The sequence below is a fragment of the Abramis brama genome, assembly GCF_963993115.1.
Source record: "Abramis brama genome assembly, contig: SCAFFOLD_149, whole genome shotgun sequence".
Taxonomy (NCBI): domain Eukaryota; kingdom Metazoa; phylum Chordata; class Actinopteri; order Cypriniformes; family Leuciscidae; genus Abramis; species Abramis brama.
In genome coordinates, this window is record NW_028155927.1 from 2,025 (window position 1) to 21,028 (window position 19,004).

Sequence of the window (19,004 nt, forward strand, 5' to 3'; positions counted from 1 at the left end):
TATCTACAATTGCACCAATAGTTAACAGATTTCAACAACATAACAGGATGAAGCTATCTGGAACAAGGGAAAAGAAGTCCAAGGGAAAAGAAGTCCAAGTGGCAAGTTAGCATCTGCAACCCTCCCTCAACGATAACTAACTAAAACTGTAATGTGTGTTTGGCCAAACTAACTAAAATAAAATAAAATTATAGAGTAAATGTCCTTAGTTTTCGTCTTTGTCAAGGTCTTTCATTTTTTTAACGCTATTTAAAACACGCAGCGTATTCGTTCAGCTGCATTTCCTTTCCCTGCTCTCTCCGTCTCTCTGTCACTCATGCGTCTCTCACATGCTCACGCACGCACGCACGCACACACACACACACACACAGCCCCTTATGGCGCTCGAAATGTTCCGTTCGGCGACGAGACTGACAAGCACGACAGATAACACACGTGTATACGTGCGTGTACGTCTCCATTTGTTTTATATGGAGACGTACACGCAAATATCACGTCACGTAGACACGTCAATAACGTGTAGCTGTTGATCTTTACAGACGTGACGGCGGCGTCACGTTAGAATTTAACGTGTGGATTACGTCTGTACGTCTTAACGTCTGTACGTCTGCCCGTCTGCCCGTCTGTACGTCTGCACGTCTTAACGTCTGCCCGCCTAATTTTCCTTATTTTCTCATACTTTTACTGTTATAGACATTCTAGATAATCTTATTTTGGCAGTTTACTTAGAACTACATTGGATTTATTTATTTCTATAATGCTGAATGTCTGTTAAGTACATACATTTGGTATCCCAATGATATACAAGTCTATTGTCATGTATATACGATCTTATGAGAGACAAATAAAATGGGCTAGTAAAATTCAGAAAAAGTGGGTCATATCATTATTTGTTTGTTTAAGATTTGTTAAAGCCCTGCAGCAGCCGGTCTGCATGCCTCAAGTTCATTCATAGATGCTGCATTTAGTTTTAATTAACCATTCAGAAACTTATTGGATTTTAAACTAAAATAAATTATCAATCATTCAATTTAAAATCGTTTAACATAAATACTATTTAATAGAGCTACACTAAATATAAAGCCTAGCACTCTATTAAATTGAGCCTAGTCATACTGCACATTTTTTACTACTATGTTAAGAGCCCTGATAAATAAACTGTAACAGGCTTAAACGGATGCATCTTGTTTTCACCTGCAGGAAAAACAAACAGTTAAAACAAAAATGACAGTAAATGACCACTAAAGTCAGTAGGTGGCAGCAGAGGGACACTTATCTGCTCATTAGCCATGTCCACTCCTTGATCTATTTGTAAGGAAGTTTCAGTAAGTTTTGGGTCATTTATTCCTGTACATTAAGGGCTCAGTGCATTAACAATTTCATAAAGGAGCAATGTTCGATATAGTATACATTTGCTTTTCTAAAATATTTTCAGTGCTTTAAATGTCTTACAGATTTGTATTGTATGGGGGTTCTGCGTCTTTGGAAAAGTTATATTCCACTAACACAAGATAATTAATGAGTGAAATGTATGACTGAATGATTTTTTTAATTTATTTTTATGTCAAAACGAAGCGTTTGTAATGTCATTTGTAGCATCTTTTAATAACAGAATAATAGACTTAAATGGTCAGAGTATGACTGATTTATTCTGTGGTATTGCCTGCATGCTGGTCCTATTCCAGTCTACTTATTGATACACGAGATACCCATACCTTTACCCTGCTCTTAAGCACACACAATAATCATAAATGCAACACTAAATCTTTAAATCATGGGAAATAAAGTTTGTTACATAAATAAGAATAACAGTAAAAAGCATTTTCTTAACAATTTTGCAGTTATTGAAGTACATGTTTTTCATTCCATATTGCTCCATTTGCACAATCTGTATTGTCATCACTGGAATTCTTGTAAGAGCAGATTGACATCAATTAAAAGTCAAATTAGTAGTCAACACTGCAGTTATATTGTATAAAACTGACTAAATGCTATGGCATAATCATGTTTATATTACTTATATGATTAACCAATATTATCCAATATCCAAAAGCAGCCATATCACCCTGTAGCCTAAGACTGGTTGCCCACTGAAGCTCAGCAGGGTTGAGTCTGGTTAGTACCTGGATGAGAGACTCCTGGGAAAACTAGGTCACTGCTGGAAGAGGTGTTAGTGAGGCCAGTAGGGGGCGCTCACCCTGTGGTCTGTGTGGGTCCTAATGCCCCAGTGTAGTGACGGGGACACTATAGTGTCAAAGAGCACCGTCCTTCGGATGAGACGTTAAACTGAGGTCCTGACTCTCTGTGGTCATTAAAAACCAATGACCTGCACATTGGTGGTGGAGGTGATTCCCCCCCTTCCATATGTAAAAGCAATTTGAGTTCCTAGAAAAGCGCTATATAAATGTAATGAATTATTTTTATCATGTCATACTAAAATAAATAAGGTATAAAGAATAAAAGACAGTCAAGGTTTAGGGCATACAAAGTAATATTTATATGATTATTACTTTAACACAAGCAAACAATACACAATACATAGTATAAACAATGTAAAAACAACAACAACAACAACAACAACAACAACAACAACAACAACAGGACAGCTGGGGAGTGAACAGCCATGCAGGAGTTACCCCAAGTTTTAGGCTACCCCAAATACTGGTGACTGAATGATTCCAGTTGTCATAAAATGACAAAAGTCTTCATATGTATGCCCAATGGGCAACTTCAAGATGATGGCACAAGTGTTTGCTTCTGGGAACATCCGCCGTTTGCCATTCAGTTCCTCATGAAGAAAAGTAATGGCAGGATTCTCTTGAAATCCAAATGCAGGTATGGCAGATGCCCCAGAAGCAAACACAAGCACATCTTCCAGGGTGATATCAAGGGTCCCTCCACCTTCTACCTCCACTGCTGCATCTCCATCTGAAACAATCAAAGAACAATCTTCAAACCAAAGAAACAATCTTAAAAAACAAACCAAAAAAACAGATTGCCAAACATTTTACTCATTAACAACTACAGTTGTAACCTGACATTTGACACATTTACACATTTGACCATATAGACAATTAAACATGTCATCTAGTACAATCCATTGACAAATACCAAGTTAGCATATACATGTACATGCTTGTAGAATCTACAAACATCTCCATAACAATACATGCATTACATGCCTGCTTGCTGTCATCTTCACTCTCTGCAATGAATGACCCTGTCTCAGAGTCCGGTTTCCCGTTATAGTTGGATTTGTATCAATAGATACTTTCAATTAAAAGGTGTTAGAGCAATCCTTAATACAAGTTCACTGACTTAATAGTAGAAGCCTGAAGCTCAAATACCATGTTCAGAAAAGACAATTAAGCATTCTACAGAGCGCCTACATGATAGGTAAAATATGAGAAAAAATAAAAATAAAAAAAATAAAGTATTTCAATGTCTTTCCCGTTCACTGCAATTACATTTTATATAATTTGCTCTGTAGAATGCATTATTCATATTCATATTTACACTTAGTCACATTCCTATAGCACAACTTGCAAATATATTCAATAACAAGATAATATAGCAAATTTATAATTATATGAACTCACCTTCAACTTGAATTACCCAGTCCCGCCAGTAGCCAATTGCGACCTCCTCCAAAGCCCTCCTACTGCTTCCTCTTTGAGAGTACTCAATTTTGAAGAGGTCCAGTAAAGTGGCAGCCGACAAGGTGGGTGCTCCACCACAAAACAGCTCCTCCAGAATTGATGAGTGCCCCTCTAAGGCATTTAGGACCCCTAACGTCTCCAGTCCTTCTTTCAATCTTTCAATAAGAAGTACATATGTTCTCAGATGCAAACATGTAGGGTTATATAACACATGTAAAAAGTAATTGTAAAATCAACAGAAGAGTTATGTCAATATTTGGCATGCAAGACAAATTTACATACAAGTAACAAATTAAGGGAAATATCTGAAACCCCTACAGTGAGTGTTTATTATTTTTCCTTTAATTTTCATCTGTCAATACATATATTCATAATGTATGAGTGATCAAGCAGTTCATCTTACTGTTTAAGGGGCATCTCCATCCGTCCCTCCACATAATAATTTAGGGCTGCCTGGACCAGGTCATCCCTCTCTTGTAGAGTCGAAACCCTACCCAATGCACCAAGCATGTGGAGGCTGTTTGATGCCTCCACCATGGCTGTGCGGGCCTCTTCTACGGTCTCTGCCCTTTGGATCTAAAAGTTGAAGTTGGTCGAATAAGAGGTTCTCTTAAGATTATAGTCTTTTTGTTTATGTCAATGTGAACTGTTAATGGCAATAAAAAACAATACTCTTTTACATCAACAAGACCAAAGACAGATTTGTAAATTACCTTGTCCAGTTGATCATGCAGCTCTCTGTCATCCACTTCTGTTATGTCCACTGGGGGAGCAGGGAGCCCTGACAGTTGTGCATACAGCCGTTTGGATAGCACACGGGGTCCCACCCCACCATGGACAAGGCAGACAGAGAACATCATACCCAAGACTTTGTAAGTTCCCCTGGACAAGCCTAGAACAATTGGCATGAAAAGACTTTATTTTTTCTCTCTTGCAATTAAGGGTTTTAGAGTTTGTGGTAACTAACTTAAGCTTTGAAATATCTGAATTGTCCCCCAAGATTTATTTAAATTATGTCCTATACTAGTAAGTCTGAATTACATGTGGTAAAAGGCAAAGCATTTTACATGAAAACTCTTTTTTTACCCAGCAATTTATTATGCAGTGCACTCCACAATTACATGTACAGGCAATTGCCAGCATGCAGAAGTGTATATATGGACTGGCAATTGCCTGTACATGTAATTGTGGAGTGTGACAATCACATTTGTCGTGATTGTGTATTATACTTATATATATATATATATATATATATATATATATATATATATATATATATATATATATATATATAAAATATACTATATACTAAAAAATTATACTTATTTATTACACAACAGATGTACCTACCAAGAGAATCAAGAGCAAGGCTCTTGCAGTTCTGGGGCCCCACAAAGTACTGTGACGCCAGGACTGCTTTCATTAGGAGCCTCATAAACTCGCGGTTAGGTCCACCATTATCGACTGAGCCCTCCCCACTTCCACAAGTGTCAACAAACACCACGTCCAACCGTTTTAATGGATTAAAGGCCCGCCTCCTGAAGGTCCTCATGGCACTTTCCAGAACATTGGACCTTACCACATTTACACAATTGGACGTGGGTCCAGGCTCAGACAGTTCAGCCGCTGATTGTAGATCTAACAACAATCCCCTCAAGTCATGACTGGAAAACAAAATAATCACAGCAATGATATCCAAGCTGGCATACATATGCTAATACATACTAATTAACTTACGGCATGTTGTTGGGAAAGGCAATGCAAGTGTTCTAATTAAAAGAGGTTTGTTATTCGAAAAATGTACAATAAAAATACTGCATTTTGGGGGAAGCCATCCCTGTCTGGTGATATAGCCATATTATCAGCATCTTAAATACGTAAATCACACTCAGGCGCTTTTATATTTGTAAAAAGTTTGACAGCTATGCACATTTAAATTTGCATCAGGCCAGAGATATAGCCATAAACTTCTACACACACTCAAGGTTTTGGCTTCATAAAGCACTATACAGTGGAAAAGAATGCATAAGTAAAAATTGGCACTACTAATAAATATATACAATAAGTAGAGAGAGGGCATACAATATGGTTATGTTAATAATAAAAAAATAAAAATGTTACCTAGTATCCGTGTCTGTTGTGCTGGTGGATGCAGACGAAAAATTGTTAGCTGTGGAGGCTGGATAAAGTACAGAGGAAACTGCTGAGGCAGGAGGAACTGCAGCTGAGATGACACCAGCAGGCATTACATTGTCATAAGACTCCTGTTTAAAGCAAAATGAAAGCATTGGCTTACTCTGAAGCGGTAGTTTAAAACTGTGTGTGATAGAAAAAGTGATTGAGCTGTGTAGAGAGAACTGAATGGATCCCTGTTTTTCACTATTATTCACTATTGCAGCATCATTATTTAAAGTGATAATGTAATAAAGTCACCATTTTGTGCTTTCTTGAATAACACATTTTCACGTTTGGAAAAAAACTAAAAAAAAAGGCAGACAGACTAATATATGTATTACCCTTTTGTGCTAAACAGATGTTGAACCATCTTTGAACATTATGAACAGTGCATGTTTAATCTGTTTTTTTAATGTTGTCAGGCCATGTAATTAAAATCAATTCTAATAGAGCTTGTGCTCATCTTGTATTCTTTATCTCAAAGTATTCTCTCTTTTATGTCTACAATGCAAATTATAAAAGTTTACAAAGGCATTCCTAAAAGACTTCGACATGTCTAAATCAATTACAACATTTATTAGTTAAAGGAGATTAAAGTTGTGGGTGTTGGCTATTTTAAAGTTAATGTTAAAGGGGTCATGAACTGGCTTTTTTCATTTTTTTATATTGTTGTCTGAGGTCAACTTATGATGTTCGCTTGGTTTTTACATTCAAAAACACCAAAATGAACAAGTAATAGGCTATTTTCTACCCTAGTTTTGAGCCTAGCTCCTGAAACGCTTTTATGGGCGTGCCGCATTGAAGACTTGGAAGTAAACGCCCACTGCTATGATTGGATAACAGTTTTGCATATTATTATGAGTTTCATGTAATGCTGGAATCAGTGGGCGGGGCTAAACCAGCCGTGTTGAAGTAGGCGTTGATCTTCTGCGGAGATGGTGTTTGATACCCTTGCTTTGACCTCCTAGATCCCCGCTGTGAAAAACCTGTCGTTTGCTGTGCCTGGTGTCAATAAAAACTTTTATTGGACTAACAAGGAATGTTTTCAGTTCTCAAATTTATAGGATATTCTTATAGTATGATGACATATTAAATGTCAAAAGCTGAAGGAAAATTTTATTTCTCAGTTCATCACCCCTTTAAATAATCACAGTTTGCAGTCCAAAAAGAAGCAAATGTAGAAATTACCTCTTCAGGTCCAACCCATTGAACAAAAAAGGTAGTTGATTGGGTGATGAAGTCGGCAATAATACCAGTTGATGAGGCCGTTATGGCCAAATCTGGATTATGTGATCTCAGGCAGAGGAATTCAGTGGCAGACCCTACAGCTCCTGCATAGCATATAAGATTCTAGGAAAGGGGGACAAGAAACAATTGAAAACTTGTGTAAATCATAAAACTCACAACAAGATGCATATATATCTGGCTGGTACGTCTTCTTTTCTTCTTACTTGTATGTTGTTTTGCAGCTGAAAATCTCTCCGTGTTCGAGAGCCGTCAGGGTAATGGAACTGGAAGGTGATTCCAGACTCCAAAGGGAAACTTGCTACTAGTTCCCTCCTCTCACTGATCACCTGTGTAACGACAGGCCTTTATTATTTACTTCAGTGAAATTCTTTATATACAAAACAAATTTAAGCTTACTTTCTTGTTCTAATGTGATGGCACATTAGAAAATAATTTTCAATTAATCAAATAAATGGACACTCTGTTCACTACTCCAGCCAAAACAGCATCATCTTTTTATTTGTAGCCTCAATTATCATGGTATTTTATTTAGAGATATTGACCATTTATTGCTGTCATAATTGCCTTGATCACAGCAGTGATTAATTATATTCAGCAAAGCAAACATTATGTCTCTTTGAGTAGTTTTATTCATTTTGAACAGCAATGACTTTTAGATATGAGGTATAATACGGTGTTGTTTGATGGACCACCATTAAGAAGAGATTAACGCATTCTAGGCTTTGGCATTTTTGTGGCCTCGCGACAATAGGAAGAACATAAGAAATTACACTGACTGCATCCTTTTAGGTTTTGTCCATATTTTTCTCTCCATTTTAAATCCCTGTGAACCAGAAGTTGCAACCAACTTCAAATCAGTGTTGTGATATATTTCCATTTGAAATGGAATATTGAATAGAGGAAATGGTTTATTTTTGCCCCACCTACTCTCCATCCCTCGCTCATAGCAGACGGTTCGAGAGGATTGGTTAGGGATATTCAAACTGATGTCATCAGGGAAGGAATTCAATTCCAGAGTGGAAGCAAATGTTCTGATTTTAATTAAAGACTACCACGACAAAGACATTTTTTTTTTCTCTATGTATTAACTTGCACAGATTAATTGGTCACTACAAGACTTAGTAATGTGATCTAACAAAGTAACTAGGGAACATTTTTATTTCATAACGACTTGAATGCTGAAGAAGAAATGCTGCTCAAACATGGACCACAGTTGATTATCTGAACTTGCCTGTAGTCGTCTCTCCTCCAGTCTTTCCCTTCTTCTCTCATTTTCCAGCTGTAAAATACATGTCATTACTGTAGTTAAATAACTATGCCCCCGGAACTTCTATTGTGTTTCTGTGGAACTGAAATGACCTTCTGTTGGTCCAAGAGCAATGATTCTTCATAAGCTGAATCTTGCTCTTGAATGAGTCGCCTCCTGTCCTCTATACTCTCCTGTTAAACAGTTATAGAATTTGTACAAATCCAACATGGTGGCAAACAAACAGACAACCATTTAAAGGCACAAAATTTCACTATAACATATTTAAACTGACTGTCAGTGTGTTATTGAATAACTTGTTCTGGTTAGTGCTCCACCAACCTATTCTATCCATAGAAAGGTATATAAATTAAGTTGTAGATTATAGTTATATACTGAAGTGAAGTGAAATACATATTGCTAGCAAGATTATCTTAAGGATTACAATGCTATGCTTACCGTTTCACCACCAGCATGATGACCTTGAAGCAAAATGTCACTTTCATTGATGACCTTCACAGGAACAGGCAGACAAACAGAAATAAAAAAACTGTAACGACTCCATTAAAAACACAGGTCAGGAAAAATTTGGTGTGGTAAAGCCAGGGACACAACAATTCAACTACCTTAGGTGAGATGTACAAAAAGAGAATAGTTAATCGATAAGTCAAGTCACCTTCATTTATATAGTACTTTTAACAATATAGATTGTTTTAAAGCAGATTTACAGTGATAATAGGAAACTAGAAAAAAAAGAGTTAAAGCTCTAGGAGGAGTTAGAATAATAATAATAAGTTTAAATAGGATTTCAGTAAGTTGGCTCTCTCAAGCCAACTTAATTAAAGTAACAGAGATTGTTTAGGCTTTACAGCAGCTCTAGAATAAAGTTATTGTCCAGCTAAAGCAAGTTTTTGATTGATTCATTTCTGTTAAATCATTAGTTATTACTGTATAATACTGTGATGTAGTTGCAAAATTCACAAAGTACTTTTGTTCAAGTTTAATATGTATAATAAAACGTACAGGGGAAATGTCTTCCTCCTCCTCAGGATCCATCTGCACACTTTCTAGTCCTTCCTCCTCCTCAGATGCAATGTCACCAACCTTAGGTGAAGTGCACAAAAGAGTAAATAGTACTGTATGCTGTAGTTGCAAATTTCTCAAAATACTTTGGATCACGTTTAATATTTATAAAACTTACAGGGAAAATGTCTTCCTCCTCCTCAGATGCAATGTCACCAACCTTAGGTGAAGTGCACAAAAGAGTAAATAGTACTGTATGCTGTAGTTGCAAATTTCTCATAATACTTTGGATCACGTTTAATATTTATAAAACGTACAGGGGAAATGTCTTCCTCCTCCTCAGGATCCATCTGCACACTTTCTAGTCCTTCCTCCTCCTCAGATGCAATGACAACAACCTTAGGTGAAGTGCACAAAAGAGTAAATAGTTAATACTGTATTGATGGATTTTTTTGGGGTGGCTTGCCAATGTATTAGATTTCTCTGATAAATAAAACAGGTAAGCTTCAGATCCTCTGGTGAGAAGAATTTCTTGAAGGTAACTTCTTCAGCAGCGACTAGTGGCAATTTTAAACCATAGTTATGTTTTTGGGACAGAGCCTTATTGCAGATACAAAACGGAAGATATGGCACTGCTAAAACCTCCCACTGGAGATTTCTGCAATACATAGTTGATACTAAACAGGAACATACTAGAGAGATGAGATATGAATTCTAATCCCGGCTCTGACAATCTGACGTCCCTAATCTAAATGCTTTAGGTTTAAGATATATACAATCATTCAGTATGATGTAGTTGCAAAATTGACAAAGTAATTTGATTCACATTTCATATGTACAAAACTTACAGGTATAATGTCTTCCTCCTCCTCAGGATCCACCTGCAGATTTTCTATTTCCTCAGACCCCTCAGATGAAATGTCACCAACCTGAAGTGAAATATACATCCAACATAAAGAAGAAAGCATTTGCTCTCACATCATGATATCCGTTAAGGCACAAAAATGGCTTACTGATGTATTTGAAGAGACGCTGTCCTCAGACAATTCCAGGGGCTCCTATTTAACAAAGACAACATGTTTTTTACAAATAAAAGTTTCTGTCGCCATTATAGCACAACATTTCATACTGATGAATGTGTAGACATTATTGGTGTATTTTATTACATTTTATTACAATTAAAATATTTACTAGTTTCATCGCAAGGTGTGCTTTAGAATCTTGCTTGTTTATTAAAGTCGACCCTATTTAGTTTGTAAGAGCATATTACTAGTCTTGTGGTGAACAATTCATTCGTGCAAGTTAATACACAGAATAAATTTGTTTGCCATGGTAATCTTTAATCAACATCTGAAAAGTTACTTCCGGTCTGGGATGGCGCTCCTTTTCTAATGACGTCAGTTTGATGGCTTGGGTAGAAAACGCTAAACCACTCCTCAAACCGTTAGTCTGCTATGAGCAGAGAGACTGAGAGGAGGAGCGCTAAAGTAAACCCTGCCCTCTGTTCAATATTCCCTTTCACTGGGAAATACGTCACAACACTGGAGAAAAACGCAACTTCCAGTTCACAGGAACTTTAAACTAATGCTAGTAAATGGTCATTAAATCATACTTGTAAAATAAATGTATATGAATACAATACAGAAAATAAACTCATTCTGTAAGTAAATTAGCTAACACTAACGTTTTGAAATTAAGTGTTCCAGTGGGTGTACTGATAAAGTAAAAAACATGAACAAATGTTTTACATCTGCTTGTTGTAAGGGTAATTGTACTTCATATATATATACTTGTATGATGCATGTAAAACCACAGATGTAGGATAAAAAAGCATGCTTGATAACTAATTACCTTTGGCCGTATGTAAAGAGCGGACCGGCCCAGCTCTTTACGAACTGACACTGGGGATGAAGTGTTTGAAGTAAGAGCCAACACACGTCTGAATCGGTCAACTCTACACAACTCAAAGTCTCTATAATTCAGTCTAGGAAACGTCTTCCAGAGCAGATCTTTTAGGTCTGCCTCAGGCATGTCACAAGGAATGTCTATCCTTTTCATTTCTGTGGCTGAAAAATGATAATGATGTTAATAAAGCATCCCACAGTCTTACCAATAAAATATTTTGTGAATATCAAATGAGGTTAATTTACCAAAATTGCTATTAAATGTCACCATACTGTGGTCAAGCAACAAAGCCACACGAATTTTAAAAGCTGGACGAGGATCATTTCTTGCTTTCCTATGAAACAAAACATATCATTAATAAAGCAATACAATTTAATGTACAGAGGCTGTCAATTTCTTCCATATTACCCTCCATTTGCATCGCCTTGAGCAGATGATCTTAAAAAAGAAGCAAACGTGTTATTTGGTGTTAATAAGTAAAAAAAAAAAAACATTCTGCCTATACATAAAATATAGCAGCCTTGATCTAGTAAGCTAATTAAATGTTGATACTACAGTAAGTGTTGAATAGGCAACTTTACTTGGTGAACCAATAGCAGGTATACACACCGCCTAGCAACTACCCAAAAGACCCTAGCAACCACCCAAAATGCCCTAGCAACCGCCTAGCAACCACCCAGAATACCCTATCAACCACCTAAAATACCCTAGCAACCACCTAAAATACCCTAGCAACCGCATATCAACCACCCAAAAGACCCTAGCAACCACCCAAAATATCCTAGCAACCGCCTAGCAACCACCCAGAACACCCTAGTAACCACCCAGAACACCCTAGCAACCGCCTAGCAACCACCCAGAACACCCTAGCAACCACCCAAAATACCCTAGCAACCGCCTAGCAACCACCCAAAAGACCCTAGCAACCACCGAAAATATCCTAGCAACCGCCTAGCAACCACTCAGAATACCCTAGCAACCGCCTAGCAAAAAACTTTCTGGTCCAAACTTTCTCAAGCCAACTTAAAGTTTGTCTCGACGAACTTTCGCATCTAGTTATTATTATTCTTCTGACCCTAAAAAAATCTATATCAAACTCCTCCTAGAGCTTTAACTCTACATACTCCAAACTCGGCTCAGACACTCAAACTGATCTGACTCGAGTTGCTATATCTTTTCAGACTGATTGGACTTACGGTTTTCCTAAAAATGACGATCAAAACTCGAAAAAACTCATTCAAAAACTCCCATTGACTTACATTGGGAGTTCTAAAAAATTCAAACCGACAAAAATTCAAATCAAAATACCTTGAAGACTAAACCAAACTGCCGTTCTATATACTATATTAGCCAATGAGACTCATTTAAACTAATGAACTTTAAACTCAAAACGTGTGTGTGTGTGAGAGAGAGAGAGAGAGAGCGTGGGTGTCTATGTGTGAGTGTGTGTGTGTGTGTGTGTGTGTGTGTGTGTGTGTGTGTGTGTGTGTGTGTGTGTGTGTAAACTCAAATACTCGTACACACTCATTTAAACTTATAAACTCTTAACTCAAAAACTTGTACACTTATAAACTCTAAACTCATATAAACTCTGAGTGTGTGTGAGAGAGAGAGTGTGTGTCTATGTGCGTGAGTGTGTGTGTGTGTGTGTGTGTGTGTGTGTGTGTGTTAATGAGCTTGTCTGTGTGTGTGTGAGTGAGTTAGTGAGTGTGTGTGTGAGAGAGATAGTGTGTGTGTGAGAGAGAGAGTGAGAGTCTGTGCGTGCGTGCTTGTGTGTGTGTGTATGTCGAAAATTTAAATCTAAACACCTTGAAGACTAAACCAAACTGCCGTTCTATATACTATATGAGCCATTGAGACTCATTTAAACTAATAAACTCTAAACTCATACACTTATAATTAGAATAAGTGTATGAGATTAACTAATTAACTTATAAACTCATGAATTCATAGACTTATAAACTATTAAACTCATAAATTAATAAACTCTGAACTCTTAAACTCATTTAAACTTATAAACTCTAAACTCATTTAAACTTATAAACTCAAAACTCAAAAACTCATACAGTGTGTGTGTGTCTGAGTGAGTGTGTGAGCGAGTTAGTGTGTGTGTGTGTGTGTGTGTGTGTGTGTGTGCGTGTGTGTGTGTGTGTATGTGTGTGTGTGTTTATCTATCTATTAACTTATCTATCTACCTGCCATAAACTTCAAACTACTGTAAACTACTTTAAACTTCAAACCACTTTAAACTTCTTACGTTTAAAGCTCCCAGCTCCCAAGCAACTCCATAGCAACCAAACTTGAGTACCCTAGCAACCGTTTTGCAAGACCTATATCTCTGTATCAGAACATCGTATAGAGATTAGGTTTGGCTCTTTTGACTCATGCTAGCAAACAGCACTTCTAACATGCTATACATGCTAGCAGTGAATAGCTACATGCTAATAGCGATTAGTTAAGTGCTAAATCATACCAAGATCATGCAAACAACTATATCAAAACTCCATAGTAACCATCTGTGACAACTACCAACCACCTAGCAACACCATAGCAACCACCCAGAACACCCTAGCAACCGCCTAGCAACACCAGAACACCCTAGCAACTGCCTAGCAACCACCCAGAATACCCTAGCAACCGCCTAGCAACACCATAGCAACCACCCAGAACACCCTAGCAACCGCCTAGCAACACCATAGCAACCACCCAGAACACCCTAGCAACTGCCTAGCAACCACCCAGAATACCCTAGCAACCGCCTAGCAACACCATAGTAACCACCCAGAACACCCTAGCAACCGCCTAGCAACCACCCAGAATACCCTAGCAACTGCCTAGCAACCGCCTAGCTACCACCCAGAATACCTTAGCAACACCATAGCAACCACCCAGAACACCCTAGCAACCGCCTAACAACACCCTAGCAACCGCCTAGCAACCACCCAGAACACCCTAGCAACCGCCTAGCAACACCATAGCAACCACCCAGAACACCCTAGCAACCGCCTAGCAACCACCCAGAACATCCTAGCAACCGCCTAGCAACACCATAGCAACCACCCAGAATACCCTAGCAACCACCTAGCAACCGCCTAGCAACCACTCAGAATACCTTAACAACCGCCTAGCAACACCATAGCAACCACCCAGAACACCCTAGCAACCGCCTAGCAACCAACCAGAACACCCTAGCAACCGCCTAGCAACACCATAGCAACCACCCAGAACACCCTAGCAACTGCCTAGCAACCACCCAGAATACCCTAGCAACCGCCTAGCAACACCATAGCAACCACCCAGAACACCCTAGCAACCGCCTAGCAACACCATAGCAACCACCCAGAACACCCTAGCAACTGCCTAGCAACCACCCAGAATACCCTAGCAACCGCCTAGCAACACCATAGTAACCACCCAGAACACCCTAGCAACCGCCTAGCAACCACCCAGAATACCCTAGCAACTGCCTAGCAACCGCCTAGCAACCACCCAGAATACCTTAACAACCGCCTAGCAACACCATAGCAACCACCCAGAACACCCTAGCAACCGCCTAGCAACCAACCAGAACACCCTAGCAACCGCCTAGCAACACCATAGCAACCACCCAGAACACCCTAGCAATCGCCTAGCAACCACCCAGAATACCCTAGCAACCGCCTAGCAACCAACCAGAACACCATAGCAACCACCCAAAATACCCTAGCAACCGCCTAGCAACCACCCAAAAGACCCTAGCAACCACCAGAAATATCCTAGCAACTGCCTAGCAACCACTCAGAATACCCTAGCAACCGCCTAGCAAAAAACTTTCTGGTCCAAACTTTCTCAAGCCAACTTAAAGTTTGTCTCGACGAACTTTCGCATCTAGTTATTATTATTCTTCTGACCCTAAAAATTTCTGTATCAAACTCCTCCTAGAGCTTTAACTCTACATACTCCAAACTCGGCTCAGACACTCAAACTGATCTGACTCGAGTTGCTATATCTTTTCAGACTGATCGGACTTACGGTTTTCCTAAAAATGACGATCAAAACTCGGAAAAACTCATTCAAAAACTCCCATTGACTTACATTGGGGAGTTCTAAAAAATTCAAACCGACGAAAATTTAAATCTAAACACCTTGAAGACTAAACCAAACTGCCGTTCTATATACTATATTAGCCAATGAGACTCATTTAAACTAATGAACTCTAAACTCAAAACGTGTGTGTGTGTGTGTGTGTGTGAGAGAGAGAGCGTGTGTGTCTATGTGTGAGTGTGTGTGTGTGTGTGTGTGTGTGTGTAAACTCAAATACTCGTACACACTCATTTAAACTTATAAACTCTTAACTCAAAAACTTGTACACTTATAAACTCTAAACTCATATAAACTCTGAGTGTGTGTGTGTGTGAGAGAGAGAGTGTGTGTCTATGTGCGTGAGTGTGTGTGTGTTTGTGTGTGTGTGTGTGTGTTAATGAGCTTGTCTGTGTGTGTGTGAGTGAGTTAGTGAGTGTGTGTGTGAGAGAGATAGTGTGTGTGTGAGAGAGAGAGTGAGTCTGTGCGTGCGTGCTTGTGTGTGTGTGTATGTCGAAAATTTAAATCTAAACACCTTGAAGACTAAACCAAACTGCCGTTCTATATACTATATGAGCCATTGAGACTCATTTAAACTAATGAACTCTAAACTCAAAACGTGTGTGTGTGTGAGAGAGAGAGAGCGTGTGTGTCTATGTGTGAGTGTGTGTGTGTGTGTGTGTAAACTCAAATACTCGTACACACTCATTTAAACTTATAAACTCTAAACTCATATAAACTCTGAGTGTGTGTGTGTGTGTGTGTGTGAGAGAGAGAGTGTGTGTCTATGTGCGTGAGTGTGTGTGTGTGTGTGTGTGTGTGAGAGTGTGTGTGTGTCTATGTGTGTGTGTGTGTGTGAGAGAGAGAGAGTGTGTGTGTGTGTGTGTGTCTGTGTGTGAGCGTGTCTGTGTATGTGTGAGAGCGAGTTAGTGTGTGTGTGTGAGTGTGTGCATGTGAGTGTATGTGCGTGAGTGTGTGTGTGTGAGAGAGAGTGTGTGTGTGTGTGTGTGTGTGTTAATGAGCTTGTCTGTGTGTGTGTGAGTGAGTTAGTGCTTGTGTGTGTGTGTATGTCGAAAATTTAAATCTAAACACCTTGAAGACTAAACCAAACTGCCGTTCTATATACTATATGAGCCATTGAGACTCATTTAAACTAATGAACTCTAAACTCAAAACGTGTGTGTGTGTGAGAGAGAGAGAGCGTGTGTGTCTATGTGTGAGTGTGTGTGTGTGTGTGTGTAAACTCAAAAACTCGTACACACTCATTTAAACTTATAAACTCTTAACTCAAAAACTTGTACTTATAAACTCTAAACTCATATAAACTCTGTGTGTGTGTCTGTGTGAGAGAGAGAGTGTGTGTGTATGTGCGTGAGTGTGTGTGTGTGTGTGTTAATGAGCTTGTCTGTGTGTGTGTGAGTGAGTGAGTTAGTGAGTGTGTGTGTGTGTGTGTGTGAGAGAGATAGTGTGTGTGTGTGAGAGAGAGTGAGAGTCTGTGCGTGCGTGCTTGTGTGTGTGTATGTCGAAAATTTAAATCTAAACACCTTGAAGACTAAACCAAACTGCCGTTCTATATACTATATGAGCCATTGAGACTCATTTAAACTAATGAACTCTAAATTCAAAACGTGTGTGTGTGTGTGTGTGTGAGAGAGAGAGAGAGCGTGTGTGTCTATGTGTGAGTGTGTGTGTGTGTGTGTGTGTGTAAACTCAAAAACTCGTACACACTCATTTAAATTTATAAACTCTTAACTCAAAAACTTGTACACTTGTAAACTCTAAACTCATATAAACTCTGAGTGTGTGTGTGTGTGTGTGTGTGAGAGAGAGTGTGTGTCTATGTGCGTGAGTGTGTGTGTGTGTGTGTGTTAATGAGCTTGTCTGTGTGTGTGTGAGTGAGTTAGTGAGTGTGTGTGTGAGAGAGATCGTGTGTGTGTGAGAGAGAGAGTGAGAGTCTGTGCGTGCGTGCTTGTGTGTGTGTGTATGTCAAAAATTTAAATCTAAACACCTTGAAGACTAAACCAAACTGCCGTTCTATATACTATATGAGCCATTGAGACTCATTTAAACTAATAAACTCTAAACTCATACACTTATAATTAGAATAAGTGTATGAGATGAACTAATTAACTTATAAACTCATGAATTCATAGACTTATAAACTATTAAACTCATAAATTAATAAACTCTGAACTCTTAAACTCATTTAAACATAAACTCTAAACTCATTTAAACTTATAAACTCAAAAACTCATACACTTATAAACTCTAAACTCATAAACTCTTGAGTGTGCGTGTGTGTGTCTGAGTGAGTGTGTGAGCGAGTTAGTGTGTGTGTGTGTGTATGTATGTGTGTGTGTGTGTGTGTGTGTTTATCTATCTATTAACTTATCTATCTATCTGTCATAAACTTCAAACTACTGTAAACTACTTTAAACTTCAAACCACTTTAAACTTCTTACGTTTAAAGCTCCCAGCTCCCAAGCAACTCCATAGCAACCAAACTTGAGTACCCTAGCAACCGTTTTGCAAGACCTATATCTCTGTATCAGAACATCGTATAGAGATTAGGTTTGGCTCTTTTGACTCATGCTAGCAAACAGCACTTCCAACATGCTACACATGCTAGCAGTGAATAGCTACATGCTAATAGCGATTAGTTAAGTGCTAAATCATACCAAGATCATGCAAACAACTATATCAAAACTCCATAGTAACCATCTGTGACAACTACCAACCACCTAGCAACACCATAGCAACCACCCAGAACACCCTAGCAACCGCCTAGCAACACCAGAACACCCTAGCAACTGCCTAGCAACCACCCAGAACACCCTAGCAACCGCCTAGCAACCACCCAGAACACCCTAGCAACCGCCTAGCAACACCATAGCAACCACCCAGAACACCCTAGCAACTGCCTAGCAACCACCCAGAATACCCTAGCAACCGCCTAGCAACACCATAGTAACCACCCAGAACACCCTAGCAACCGCCTAGCAACCACCCAGAATACCCTAGCAACTGCCTAGCAACCGCCTAGCTACCACCCAGAATACCTTAGCAACACCATAGCAACCACCCAGAACACCCTAGCAACCGCCTAACAACACCCTAGCAACCGCCTAGCAACCACCCAGAACACCCTAGCAACCGCCTAGCAACACCATAGCAACCACCCAGAACACCCTAGCAACCGCCTAGCAACCACCCAGAACACCCTAGCAACCGCCTAGCAACCAACCAGAACACCCTAGCAACCGCCTAGCAACACCATAGCAACCACCCAGAACACCCTAGCAATCGCCTAGCAACCACCCAGAATACCCTAGCAACCGCCTAGCAACCAACCAGAACACCATAGCAACCACCCAAAATACCCTAGCAACCGCCTAGCAACCACCCAAAAGACCCTAGCAACCACCAGAAATATCCTAGCAACCGCCTAGCAACCACTCAGAATACCCTAGCAACCGCCTAGCAAAAAACTTTCTGGTCCAAACTTTCTCAAGCCAACTTAAAGTTTGTCTCGACGAACTTTCGCATCTAGTTAAGTTGGCTTGAGAGAGCCAACATATTGAAATCCTATTTAAACTTATTATTATTATTATTATTCTTCTGACCCTAAAAATTTCTGTATCAAACTCCTCCTAGAGCTTTAACTCTACATACTCCAAACTCGGCTCAGA

The 19,004-nt window shown here is 39.1% G+C and overlaps 1 protein-coding gene across 1 annotated transcript; it reads right to left on the reverse strand.

Annotated features, from left to right (window-relative positions):
• Positions 1-2,586: 2,586 nt before the first annotated feature.
• Positions 2,587-10,298, reverse strand: LOC311077267 (E3 ubiquitin-protein ligase Smurf1-like; the record flags this gene model as incomplete). Its single annotated transcript, XM_084139103.1, has 15 exons — positions 2,587-2,928; positions 3,600-3,814; positions 4,063-4,235; positions 4,373-4,551; positions 5,010-5,323; positions 5,781-5,923; positions 7,023-7,184; positions 7,286-7,408; positions 8,314-8,361; positions 8,442-8,522; positions 8,788-8,841; positions 9,352-9,432; positions 9,530-9,571; positions 9,669-9,749; positions 10,200-10,298. The coding sequence occupies 15 exons, from the start codon at positions 10,296-10,298 to the stop codon at positions 2,645-2,647; spliced, it is 2,079 nt and encodes a 692-aa protein (XP_083995229.1). The 3' UTR covers positions 2,587-2,644.
• Between the last annotated feature and the right edge of the window lie 8,706 nt (positions 10,299-19,004).